This window comes from Cotesia glomerata, linkage group LG4 (assembly GCF_020080835.1).
Source record: "Cotesia glomerata isolate CgM1 linkage group LG4, MPM_Cglom_v2.3, whole genome shotgun sequence".
Taxonomy (NCBI): Eukaryota; Metazoa; Arthropoda; class Insecta; order Hymenoptera; family Braconidae; genus Cotesia; species Cotesia glomerata.
This window is the reverse complement of record NC_058161.1, coordinates 26,010,327-26,024,582: the sequence shown is the minus strand read 5'-3', so window position 1 is coordinate 26,024,582 and position 14,256 is coordinate 26,010,327. Positions and strand designations below refer to the sequence as shown.

At 40.0% G+C, this 14,256-nt stretch overlaps 1 protein-coding gene across 1 annotated transcript in view; it reads left to right on the top strand.

Moving 5' to 3' along the window:
- Positions 1-10,630: 10,630 nt before the first annotated feature.
- The window catches only part of LOC123262558 (Kv channel-interacting protein 2-like), a 61,845-nt gene continuing 58,219 nt past the window's right edge, over positions 10,631-14,256 (top strand). The window contains exon 1 of the mRNA XM_044724782.1: positions 10,631-10,905. Coding sequence (XP_044580717.1) covers positions 10,722-10,905 — 184 coding nt within the window. The 5' untranslated portion in view covers positions 10,631-10,721. The remainder of the gene's footprint in view (positions 10,906-14,256) is intronic.

The following is a 14,256-nucleotide window of genomic DNA, read 5'->3' as shown; positions in this document are numbered from 1 at the left end:
GGTAAGTCTCAAAATTAAATTACCTATTAGAATAGGAGACGGTAAAATAATATATGCTATTGCTCAAGGCACTATTAATATTAAAGCCTTTAATGGTAAAACCTGGATAGATAAGTATTTAGAGGATGTACTAGATGTCCCAAAACTAAAGTACAATCTTTTCTCTTTGAGCTCCACCACCGACAAGGGACACAAGATGTCCACGGATGAAAAAAGTTGCAAATTCACACGCAGTGGGAGCACCGTAGCAGTAGGCGAACGGGTTGGAAACCTGTACCTCATGAAGTTCAGAATGCAGAATGAAAAGAAGAAAGAAGAACCACCAAAACATGCAACAGTGGGGGATGGAGACCCTACGTTAAAGATATGGCATCAGCGAATGGTGCACCAGAATTATGCGCATGTGCAAAAGATTCTGAGAGCTAGAAGCATTAAAGTGACTGAGCACAGTCCCGATAAAAATTATAAATTATACAAATTGAAAGGTCTGTCCTGGAGGTATTAATAATATCAACATAGTTTAAAAAAACTACGTTAGACTTATTCAACTAGGTTACGAAATTTTTTCTGTAAAATTGATTAGTGGAAATTATACTTAATATACTTTTTCAACATTTAGCTTAGTAAATTATTATACTATACATATTTTTTTAGATATTTATATAATAAATCAGAGAAAAAAGTCATATGACACACGCAAATTGAATTGTCAAAAAAAAAATTCAGTAGTTATTTAAAAAAAAAAGAAAAATTCTTTTTTTTCTTTTTTTTCAAATTCTTTTACAATGATATTTTCCGCTACTAATCAATTGATTTTGATAAAACTAATGTATTCTTGATGGTTTTTCAGGTAAAATAAAGAAGTTTATTGGACCTAAATCGATCCCATTGTAATTTTAAAGATTTTACAAGAATAACCCGTTCTTTTAAATCTTTCTGCAACGATATTTCTACTAGCAATAATAACCGTACTAGTATAGAATGAATCAATAAAGTAAAGATTTGTCTTATTTTTATAAGATTTTATACAAAATCATTAAAATTTATAGATCATTGTATAAACATTTATATTTTCTTTTAAGAATGTCAATTTTTAACTTCCCGCTAAGAAAATTGAAAATTTTCAAAAATCGGGAAGTTATTGTTTTCACCCCGTTTTTCGAATATCGAGTTTTCATCAGATCTCGACGTTTTGAGGTCCTAGGAAGCTTTCCTAACTGTTTCCGCGGTGATGTCACCGTGTCTGTATATGTGTGTGTGTGTGTGTTTTTTTTTTCTTCCCTTAGGGGGGGGGGGGGGAATCCTTTTTACGGATTCTAGGCATAGCTGTTTGGCCTGGATATGTGGCGACTCGACGCAGCGTCATACTAAAACTCGACATTAACGCCCCTACCCACTAAACCCTAAACCCCTTTTCCTTCTTTCCTCTAATCCCTCATGGAAACCGCCGTCAGGCATTACTTCGTGAAGGGAGGATCTAGCTACTGCTCTTCCTTCTGGTGGCCAAGGTGTTAACTACCTTCCTTCTATCTTCTGCTATTTGCTCTTTTTCTTTCGGTGGAACGCAAGTCTTTAAGGACTTCTGTTGCAAACGTGTTGGTAGCGTTCCAGGCAGCTTCTGATGACAACATTGCTTCTACTAGTGAATCTGGTTGCATTCTCTGGTTCAGGATCCTCTCCAGTTCTTCACGCTGTAGATCGAAACGAGGACATACAAAGAAGACGTGCTCCGCGTCTTCAGCAGCTCCTGGGCAGGACGGGCACTCCGAAGAGTCATCGTGCTTAAAGCGGTGTAGATACTCTCGAAAACACCCATGTCCCGACAACATCTGCGTAAGATAGTAATTGACCTCACCGTGATTCCGGTTAAGCCAAATGTCGATCCGAGGTATGAGACGGTGCGTCCACCTACCCTTCTCTGCAGCATCCCATTGTAGTTGCCATCGGCCTATGCAGATGAGTATACCAAAAGGAAAAAGACGAATTAGTTAAAAACACCCTAAGCGTCAAAAACAGAATACTACGTAAACAATACTCGACAGACATAAAGCGGACGAGGGAAAGCAGCTGGTGGGACTTCGTTACGAAGAAAGGTAATCAAGAGAAGTGGGGTCCTGTTTACAAAACCTGCGCAGAAAAAGTTAGTCAAGAGTGCAATGTGCACACTAAATCGTAACGGAGCATCCACGGAAAACTTTAAGGAAACAGCTAGGCGCTTTCTCGAGACGCACATTGTAGATGACGACCAGGAGAACAAAACCCCCAATCAGGAAAAGATTAGAGCCAACACAATTTTACTACCTGACACCGCGGACGCCAAACCGTTTACCCCACGCGAACTGGACAAGGTCTTTAAAACACTAAAAAACAAGAAGGCCCCGGGGCCGGATTTGATAGAAAACGAGGTAGTTAAACGCACAGGGGTTATCCTTCGCGACCAGTTCTTAGAGTTATATAATGCTTGCTTGGCGTTAGGAGCATTCCCAAAGGAGTGGAAGAAGGGGGCAATTATAATGTTAGTTAAAAGCACCGACAAAAACACGAATGACCCTAAATCTTATCGGCCAATTTGCCTCCTTTCGGGTTTAGGTAAGGTGTTCGAGAAGCTCATCAAAGAGTGACTTACTGCCACAGTCTTAGCGGAAGGGAACATTTCGAGCCGACAGTTTGGTTTCACAGCCAAAAAGTCGACGGAAGATGCAATTGTGGAGATGCGCCGATTATTAGACTCTTCAGAGAAGAGACTGGTGGCCGAACTTCTCTTCGATATCTCTGGCGCTTTTGACAACATGTGGTGGCCGTTAGTAATCGAGGGCCTCAAGGCCAGAGGCTGCCCTAGCAACATTTACGCGGTAATTCGGAATAAACTTAGGTAAAATAAAATTAACTGGTATTTTTGTATCAAAGTTTTTTGAACTCTTAATAACGTGCTACATTAATGTCGCAATCCTATCCTATAATCTATAATATAAAATTGATGATTGAAGTGAAGTTAGTTTAGTATCGACACTCTCAATACTAATCGAAAAAAATAGACCTTGATTCCTAATGGATTTAGGATAAGAGCTTACGCGCGCAATTTGAATATTTAGAAGGTTAAATAATTCGTTTCATCTCCAATAAAAAAATTAGGAAAAAGGTTGACCCTAAAGGCCATCCCTGCAACTTCCCGCTAATTCCATATCTTAGCGCTTAAAATTGCACTTATGATGTTTTTGAGTTATTCGAGCTCAAAAATATAATTGTTGTGTTATTTTGAGCTTTCCGAGCTCAAAGAGTAAGCTATTCTATGCTTTTGAGCTCTTCGAGATCAAAAGTCTGATAGAAGTTCAATAAAACACTATTTTTTGAATTTTCAAACCACAATAACTTCTGAATAAATGAACCAATTTTCACGTGGTTGGCAACATTCGACGCAGTTTCTCAAATTTTATGATATACTTTTGAACATAAATTGATCAGACCGAAAATTCCGGTGTAATTCGAAAAAATCACTTTTTTTTGCGATATTTTTCGTTAACGATAACTCACGAACGAATCGACCGATTTTGACCGGCTTGGATTTTTGGAATCGATCGGTAAAGCCGTTTAAAAGTTATCCCAAAAAAACCACATTTAAAAAATTTTTTTTCGTAGTTTTTTTGAGATTTCTCCAAATCTACCGGTCCGAATCGACCTAAATTGTATTCAAAATTTAAGTTTGGTCAAGCCTTTTCGAATGGCATTAAGCGCGATTAAATCGGTCAAGCTGTTAAATAGTTATAAGAGGTTTACACACGCATACACATACACGCACAAACACACAACACACACACTCGGGGCAGAAGAGATACTGCTACCGGGCGCGTCTCCCCGAGCGGATGGGAGAACGCTCGCTGTCCTTGGATGACACTTAATCTCTTAGTTGATGAGGTACAGCGGGTAGGAGCCAAGCAAAATAACCAAACAAAATACGCTCCCGTGGACAAAACTCCCCTTTAATGGGTTGGTCGCACTAACTGACCTAACAAGACGATCGTTCTCTGCTGTGACCCACTGGGAGTGACCGGAACCTGTATCGTAGTTTCCGACGATGCAGGCCACGGCTGATGTGAGCTTGCTCTACCGAGGTGTAAGTTGCAGCAGTGGATCAGGAGCCAGCCACTTCGGGCCTTGATCAGGAAGTACGCAGTGAGTGTTAGAGATCGGAATCTTCACCGCTCCGAGCGAGTCTAGTCCGTCCGTGTATTCCGGGACTGGCTAAGTGTCGGCTAGGCCTCAGGGAACTGGGGTAGGAGTACTATCTCCGAGGGTACACCCGTTCCTAGTTATGGCAACCCGCTCCACTCCGTACGATGCGCTGGTAAATTAAAAAGTATGAGTAATGCACAGGAAACAAACAAGAGTGAAAACGGGCCTCATGCCCAGCAAGACGCACTGCTACTTAGTGCAAAGATGAAGAGGACAGATGCGCTGGCACATCTGGAGAAGCTAGTCTGTGGACTGCAGGACTTTCTCCAAACCAAGCAAAATGTCCACAAGGAGATCAAGTCGAAGTCGACGAACATCTGCAGTGCCCTGAGAAGGTTCAAAAAACTGGACCAAGAATGGCAGGAAATCCAACAACAACACGGTAATATCGTGATGAAGACGAGTGTGACAGCGGTTCCACCAGCAAAAGCCGACACGTTTGTCGAGGAGATGGACACAGGTGGCGAGGGTGACGTCGAGTCAGTTGTCGGAGACGGAGAGGAAACTGGAACTGAAATCAGGCCTGGGAAAAGGAAAGAACGAAATTCCACAGACTCAATGACCAGCCGTACTAAGAAGAAGAAGGACCTTAAACCAAGTCCCCCGAAAAACGCGGTAACACAGAACGGCGGAAAAAAGGAGGGGAATGAATGGCAAAAAGTCCAGTCAAGGAAGTCCAAGAGAGAGCAAGCAGTAGAAAAGCTCCAGAAGCAACCGCCGGAAGAGTCCAGGCCAGAGCCTAATCGGAAAGAACCGCGCAAACGGATTAGGCCGGACGCACTGATCATCCGCCCCGCAGAGACGGCAAAGTATGCTGAAATTCTGAAGCGAATAAAGCAGGACGTCCCTGACGAACAGGTCCGTACTACAGTGGATAAGATCCAAAGAACTAGGACCGGGAGCTTGCTGATTACGCTTTCGAGGAAGAGCGCTGACCGAGGCCAAGCCTTACAGAAGACCATCGCGGACATCCTCCAAGAAGACGCGAAGGTAATCTGCAAAGGGCCACAGGAAGACGTCGAAATCCGAGATCTTGACGGTACCACAACCAAGGAGGATATTCAGGCTGCATTGCAAACGGAAATCGGAGAAACCTGCGAGATACCACTAGGGACAATTAAGATTCATAAGGCCTACAGAGGTACTCAGACAGCTGTTGTGACACTACCAGCAGCTGCAGCGCGCAAGATATTGGCAGGAAGCGGTAAAGTCCGGATCGGCTGGACCAACTGCCGAATCAGAGCTACGAGGAGACCAATCCAATGTTTCAAGTGCTGGCACTTTGGACATCTTGGATCCCAGTGCAAGAGCAATGTGGATCGGTCTAAGCTATGTATTAGGTGCGGACAAGAGGGACACAAGATTGCTGAATGCAAAAACCCAGCGAAATGTGTATTATGCGCAGATCAAAGTGCGGAGAACTCGGCTCATCATGCCAGCGCATCCAGGTGCCCAGTATTTAAAGAGGCACTCCAGAAGATAACAAACAAACAGACATGAAGATATTGCAGCTAAACCTAAACCATTGCGAAGCTGCACATGATCTGCTTATGGAAACAGCAAGAGAACTAGAGTTAGACTTAGTAATGATAGCAGAGCCATACAGATACCTGAGTACCCAGCCTTTGGAATCTGATAGCACCACCAAGGCTGTCATCTGGTCTTGTGGTAAGCACCCCTTTCAGAGTGTAGTTAACAATGATAATGCCGGCTTTGTAGCAGCAACAGTTAACGGCATCCGTTTCTACAGCTGTTATGCACCACCTAGCCTATCCATTGTTGAATTCACTGAATTCTTGGACAAACTGACCGAGGACGCCAAGCAGCATTATCCGGTCGCGATTGCCGGTGACTTCAACTCCTGGGCAGTAGACTGGGGCAGCAAGCAGACAAATGCGCGAGGAAAAGCACTCCTCGAAGCTTTCTCTACACTAGATGTAGTCCAGCTCAACAGTGGTGATACGCCAACCTATACTAAAGGGGAAGCAAGCTCTATTGTAGATCTCACTTTCGTCAGCAGCAGCCTCATCAGTGGGAAATACGACTGGAAGGTGATGGATATCTACACAGCCAGCGACCACAAGGCAATTCTCTGGGAAATATTACATGACCGGAATACAAGAAGACCAATCAAGTCACTCAATACCATTGGATGGAAAGTGAAGTCTTTTGACACAAGCACATTGATAATAGCCCTGAATAGTGAACCGATTACTACTGGACCCGCAGAAGAAATGACCAAGGACCTGATGAAAAGAGTTGTCCAGGCCTGTGACGCAAGTATGGTCCGGAAATGCAGCATAAGCCAACGCCCGGCAGTACACTGGTGGAACGACCACATCAGCGTTCTTCGGAAAGAGTGTCTAAAGAAAAGGAGAATATCCCAGCGTGGCTATCGACGACCGAACTCTGCGGAGCTGGTCGCAGAGTACAAAAAAGCCCGTCGATTACTGAACAAAGCCATCAAGGATAGTAAGAGGCAATGCTGGAAAGAGCTCATCAACGAGGTGGACAAAGACCTGTGGGGTAGGCCGTACAAGGTGGTTATGAATCACCTAAAAGTCAAACAAATGCCGGCACCCACATGCCCACAACTTCTGCAGAGAATCGTTACCGCGCTGTTTCCGCAGCAACGCGAGCTTCACTACCAGCTAGCTCAAGGAGAACTGGAGGACATTCCAACTGTCACGGAAGAAGAACTGACGGAGGCTTGCAACCGCGTAGGGAATAATAAAGCACCGGGATTAGACGGAATCCCTAACATTGCCTTAAAAACAGCTATAAAGGCAGCACCGGCATTATTCCTGGATGTTTACAACACCTGCCTCAAAGAAGGGATTTTTCCTCGAAAGTGGAAACAGCAACGGTTAGTGCTGCTTCCTAAAGGGAAAAAGCCACCGGATGAACCGTCATCTTACCGCCCACTTTGCATGCTAGATACAGCGGGTAAGATATTCGAACGCATAATTCACCAGAGAATTGAAGCAGTAGTCGACCCACTCCTGGCAGACAATCAGTATGGATTCCGGAAAGGACGATCAACCCTGGACGCAATCAAACTGGTTGTTGATACGGCCAAGGAAGCAATCGCAGGAACCAGATGGAAGGGTGGAACGAAGAAGTATTGCCTGGTGGCGACCCTAGACATCAGAAATGCCTTCAACTCCGCCAATTGGGAATGCATCATGCAGGCCCTCCAAGAGAAGAATGTACCAGAATACCTTCTTAAGATCGTAGCAAGCTACTTTGAAAACAGGGTCCTGAAGTATGACACGAAGAACGGTCCAAGGGAGTATGCTATTTCTGGAGGTGTACCACAAGGTTCAGTTCTAGGCCCGCTCCTGTGGAATATTATGTATGACGGCCTATTAAGACTAACTCTGCCAAGAAACGTCAAACTCGTAGCATATGCAGACGACGTAGCCGTAGTGATCGTTGCCAAACATCTTGACGAGATAAACCATGTGTTCGATCTCACTTTCGAGCGCGTTAACCGGTGGATGGACGCAGTGAACCTGCAACTGGCGCAACACAAAACTGAGGCAGTGCTTATTACCAGCAGGAAAGTGGTAGAGACAATTAAGCTGAAAGTCGCCGAACAAGAAATCACATCACAACCTTATATTCGATATTTAGGAGTGATGCTTGATGCCCGACTCAACTTTAAGCAGCAGGTAGAACACGTCAGTGCCAAGGCGTCAGCAGTGGGAACAAGTCTAGCACGACTGATGCCGAACATCGGAGGGCCAAAGCAGAGCAGAAGGGTACTGTTATCATCTGTAGTCACATCGGTGCTTACATATGGTATATCTATTTGGACCAACGCTCTCGAGATGCAAGAATCATGGAGGAAGGCTGGACCAGTATACCGACGGTGTGCCTTAAGAGTCGCCAGCGCCTTCCGCACAATATCCGAGGAAGCAGTGTGCGTTATTTCCGGAACTCTGCCTCTCAGAGTCCTCGCTGAGGAAAGACGGAACCTTTATCATCGTAAAAGGTCAACTACACTAAGCGCTGAAGAGCTCAGAACTGAAGAACGGCAAAACAGCTTCGACCGATGGCAGCTCCAGTGGGACGCTGCAGAATAGGAAGATGGACGTATCGTCTTATACCGAGGATCGACGACTGGCTGAACCGGAGTCATGGAGAGGTTAACTACTACCTTACGCAGATGTTGTCAGGACACGGCTGCTTCCGAGCCTATCTTCACCGCTTTAAGCACGACGATTCTCCGGAGTGCCCATCCTGCCCAGGTGTCGCTGAAGACGTGGAGCACGTGATCTTTGCATGTCCTCGTTTTAACCAACAGCGCGATGAATTAGAGAAGATTCTAACAAAGAGAATTCAACCGGAGACAATAGTAGAAGAAATGCTGTCATCAGAAGCTGTCTGGAACGCCACGAGCACCTTTGCCACTGAAGTGCTTACAGAGTTGCGGTCCATCGAGAGAAAAAGAGCAGAAAACAGAAACTAGAAGGGAGATAGAAATAAAAAACATCTTAGCCACCAGAAGGAAGAGCGGCAGCTAATTCCTCCCCCCGCGAAGAAATGCCTTACGGCGGTACCATGGGGGATCAGAGGATAGAAGAGAAAGGGGTTTAGGGTTTAGTGGGTAGGGGCGTTAGTGTCGAGTTAGTATGACGCTGCGTCGAGTCGCCACATATCCAGGCCAAACAGCTATGCCTAGAATCCGTAAAAGGATTCCCCTACAAAAAGACAACACACGCATACACATACACGCACAAACACACAACACACACACACACACACACACACACACTTACATACATACTTACAGACATACAGACACCATCGCGGGAATAATCAGGGAAGCTTCCTAGGACCTCAAAATGTTGAGATCTGATGAAAACTCGATTTTCGAAAAACGAGGTAACAACAATAATTTCCCAAATTTTTAAAAATTTTCAATTTTTTTCGAAGGACGTTAAAAATATTCAAACCGTCATAGATAATTCATGTAACTAAAAACAAAAAATTAGGAAAACGGTTGACCCTAAAGGCCATCCCTGCAACTTCCCGCTAATTCCGTTAATACCTGGGCGCTTAAAATTGCACGTACGAAATTTTTGAGCTCTTCGAGCTCAAAAATACAATCTATGTTGTTTTGAGCTCTCCAAGCTCAAAAAGATACCTCTCCTATGCTTTTGGGCTCTTTAAGCTCAAAAGTCTAATAAAAGTTTCATAGAACACTATTTTTGAATTTTCAAACCGCAATAACTTTTGAATGAATCAACCGATTTGTACGCGGTTGGTGGCATTCTACGCAGTTTTTTAAGCCTCATTAAGAATTGCTAAGTTTTAAGTGGGCGAACTAGAAATTTCGGAGTAATTCCGAAAAACACTTTTGGGTTTTCTTTCCTGCACGATATCTCTCGAACGAATCAACCGATTTTGATCGGATTAGCGGCAATCGACGTGGTTTTTGATTTTAAAAGCTGATTAGTTTTTGGAGTTGATCGATAGAACCGTTTAAAGATTGGAGTTTATTGATTGTTTAAAGATTGTATATTGACAATATTATTAGTATATTGACCGTTTAAAGATTGGAGTTTATTGATAAAGCCGTTTAAAAGTTGTTCCAAAAAAACTACTTTTGAAAAAATTTTTTTTTACAGGTTTTTTTTAGATTTTTCGAAATCTATCGGTCCGAATCAGTCCAAATTGTATTCAAAATCTAAGTTTGGCCAAGCCCTTTCGAATGGCACCAACCGCGATGAAATTGGTTTAACCGTTCAAAAGTTATAAGAGGTTTACATACTCACACACACACACACACACACACACACACACACACACACACACACACACACACACACACACACACACACACACACACACACACACACACACACACACACACACACACACATACATACAGACATAATGAGACCCTCGCGGGAATAGTCAGGGAAGCTTCCTAGGACCTCAAAACGTCGAGATCTGATGAAAACTCGATTTTTGAAAAACGGGGTAAAACCAATAACTTCCTGATTTTTGAAAATTTTCAATTTTCTTAGCGGGAAGTTAAAAAAAATAATTTTAAGAATAAAAAAAAAGGTTTTAAAATATTTATAAAAATTCTATTTAAAACTAAAACCGCAGAGCTAAAAGTGTCGGGAGACTTATGTAAACCACTGGAGTAATTAGTACCGTGTTTTAAGTATCTCATTAAAGTGAAGCACATAAAAAGATTCTACACCACCCACCCACACGAGTTCCCTGATTTGTATGCATGTGAGTAAAATCCATGAATGTATGTATCATCTTTCTGCCTAGATTCATTCTTTTTTTTTTCTTCTCATTTTAATTCTTCTTTTTTCACCTTTTATAGTTTTCGAGGGAGGAAAAAAATTCAAATATTCCAGTTTGCATTCAGGCGGCGTTCGAAGCTGTCGTTAAGAATAATTCCGCTTACAGGCTACATCTCTCGGCAAATTTAATTTAATTTAATAACATTATATCAATAAAATATGTACTCCGTGCAGGTGACGTCAGCGAGAAGAAAATCAACAGTGTCTGTATCGTCTTCTCAACTGCAACCGGGAACTTCCCAGTGTCGTGATAGTGAAGTATTGTTTAATGTCCGCAGGAAATCTATTCCAGTGAGAATAATTAATTACGTTAAAGAGAAATTTCAGTCGCAAGATACCGCCGGTGAGCTTTGTTGTGATATTAATTGCACATTGCATGGATTGATAGTCTCATTTGCAAGTTTATAAATTTACTTGCTACTTATTTCGTTTATTCAAGTAATGTACATACGTCTTCTCACTAAGAATTTAGTAAATCCAAATGTAAATTCCTTAACCGATTACTTATTACAATAATAATCAGTTGAATGAATAAAAAAAGGTATACCAAGAGTTTGAATAAAAAATATGGGAAAATTAAAATTCAATACCTTCAAATAAAATTTTAATAACTATTACAAGCGATAAATATATTTACAACAGTTTAAAGTTCATTTGAAATTTTTCTGCGGAAAGTATTCATCTTTTGTGCAAGTCGAGCGCCCTAACGTGTTTTGACCAGTGAATTAAAGAAAGAACCAACTCAACAGTTGACTATAGAATTAACTGCATTTAAACTTCTCTATTACAAATAAAAAATTAATATGACTGATTATAGATCAGAAAAAATTATTTGACAGCCGAAATGAATTATAATTAAACAAAACAGTATTATTGAGATAAGATAAACTATACAGCTCTTCGTAAAAAAACCCGATGAAAAGATTGAATTCTTCGTTAGTTTTAGTGTTTAAAACTATGAACATGAGAAATACACACTATAAGCGATTTAAACATTTTTTTCTTATTTAAACACGTCAATTTATCGATTCAAAATTATTTTTCATAAATTTGGCCATCATATCTTTAACATCGTGATTTTTATTGAATTTTCTGCACGGCTCATGATGCGAAGCATCAGAGAGTGTTCTATTATCACCAAATTTTTTTTGCACATTATTGTGAGGGTAATTTAATTAATGAAGATTAATTTTATATTTTTAATAATTATTTTTGCGACCGAATTATATATATAAACTAGCGAACCCAGCCCGCTTTGCCGGGCTAAAGCTTAGTTTATTAAATAAAGTACATATTTCAATACATTGTAATTAATTAATTCTATTATCGCAATATGTCAACCATCATTCATCTTTGAGTTCATTTTCTTCAAGCGCTCTCTCTAGCGGGTGAAAATTTTTAATTTGAATTTTTCTGAATTCTATTTTAAAATAGTGAAAGTTGCATTTTCTGTCTTGTTATTTTTGAAGAACATTCAATTGAAATAAGATAGCTTATTATTTCTTTAAAACTTATCTTATGATTGATAAAATTGCGTCTTTAATTTGATCTATCAAATTTTTACCAAATGATGATTTTATTAAGATTATAAGAATTTCAATTTCTGTCAGTTTTTGGTAGACGGGTTTTATTAGTCCGTGTAATATAACTAACGGTGGTTTGATTGAAAATTAATTGTGATTTTTCACTGATAATTTAAGAATTTATTGCTTGATATAATTTTTTTAACTATGAATTTTATCGAAATCTACCTTTCAATTCAATTATTCTATCAATGACTTTATTTTCGCCATGAGTCTCGTAGTTTATAAATGTAACTAATATTCTATAGTAACGAAAATAAGCCTTGATTAAACAAAAGGATTAAAAAGTATTTAAAGTATTGAACTATTAATATTTCAAATTTTCTCAAATTCTACCTCTTATGAAAGTTCAGTACATGAAGAATCATTTTTGATCCTTTTGTTTTCTTAGGGAGTAAACAACGTCTTACATTGCATTGGAATATAAATGCTACACGGTTAGCTGATGCGAGCTATGGGCGCCGCCATATTGGACTTGGCTGCTCTGCCATATGCCTTTCACTTTATCCCTACTCCACGGCCGGGTAATGCGACATGCGATAGATGGACGAAAAATTTTGGGGCGATAGAATAAAAGTTTCACTTTAAAAAGAAGAGATAATCATTTTTAAATTGTAGTTTTTGATCGCAAACTTGTATTTTCTATAGTTATAATTATGACTTTATATGTAATATATCGAATTCACTTATATTCTACCTGATGTTCATAAAATTGGTATGTGCCGCGTATTCGTCCCAAGACAATTCATCCCCGCGACAATTCATCCTCTGACAATTCATCCCTGTGAAAATTTGGTTTTCAAACATTTTTCCGTTCACATTATATATATTCTAGAAAATTTTTAAATAATTTTAAACATATAAACAATCTTTTTAAGTTTAATAATGTCGGATATCCACACACAAAAATCATGATAAAAGGGCACAACACGGTATAAGAATATATTCGTTTGATGATAGTCCTTTGTTTATGATTTTATAACGAGATTGACATTGATTATTAGAAATTCATTGTTGTTAGGGATAGGTAGTCGGGGATTGATTGTCAGAGGATGAATTGTCGGGGATGAGTTTTCTTGGGACCAATACGCAGTCGACCATAAAATTTTAGAATTAACAGCTCAGAATACTCCTTTAACATCATCAAGTAGTTCACATTATTTTTCTCGACGGTAAACATAAAATATTTTGTGTTCCCGGATGTTCTTAAGCCAATTATATTTGAAATTACTCCAGCAAATTTTGTTCAGGTATAAAAAAAAATTACGTTTAGTTTTAACAGACAAATATTGATGTTAAATAACAAATGATATATTTGAATTTAGCTGATTTGCTTTTTAAATAAATTGTATTTTTTTATTTACAAATGAAGATTAGTTATTTCTCTTATTTTCTTATTTAATATAAGTTGTAAAATAACTCACTGAATTTAAGGAGAAAACATTTCATTGCCTTCATTGCCGCATATAAAATTTTAAATCAGTTGATCGCTATAGAACTTAATGCATTGAAGCGCTATCTGATGGTAATATTTAATAACATGGACATCATATTTACTTTCTCTGAGGAAAAATACATGGTCGTACCAATTTTTATGACAATCGGTTGATTGGGGTGGAAGTCGATAGTTCACAGCGCTGCCTGGTGGCGAGTTACATCAATGGGCATAGCATATTCGTTTTCTCCGTGGAAAAATACATGGTCATACCATCTTTTATAACAATCGGTTGAACGGGTGGGTCGATACTTTACAGCGCCGCCTGATGGCGAGTTACATCAATGGGCATAGCATATTCGTTTTCTCCGTGGAAAAATACATGGTCATACCAATTTTTATGACAATCGGTTGAACGGGGTGGAAGTCGATACTTGACAGCGCCGCCCGGTGGCGAGTTACATCAATGGGCATAGCATATAAAAATTCTCCGTGAAAAAATACATAAACATACCAATTTTCATAATTATTATATATATATATATATATAGATTAAAGTTTTAGCGCCTAGCGGTCAAATGACTAGTAGATCTAAATTCAAGCCAACGGATTGGCAACCAACCCCATTTATTTTTTCAAAGTTTGTCTTTACTCTCATTTAATTTCTTTCATTTCT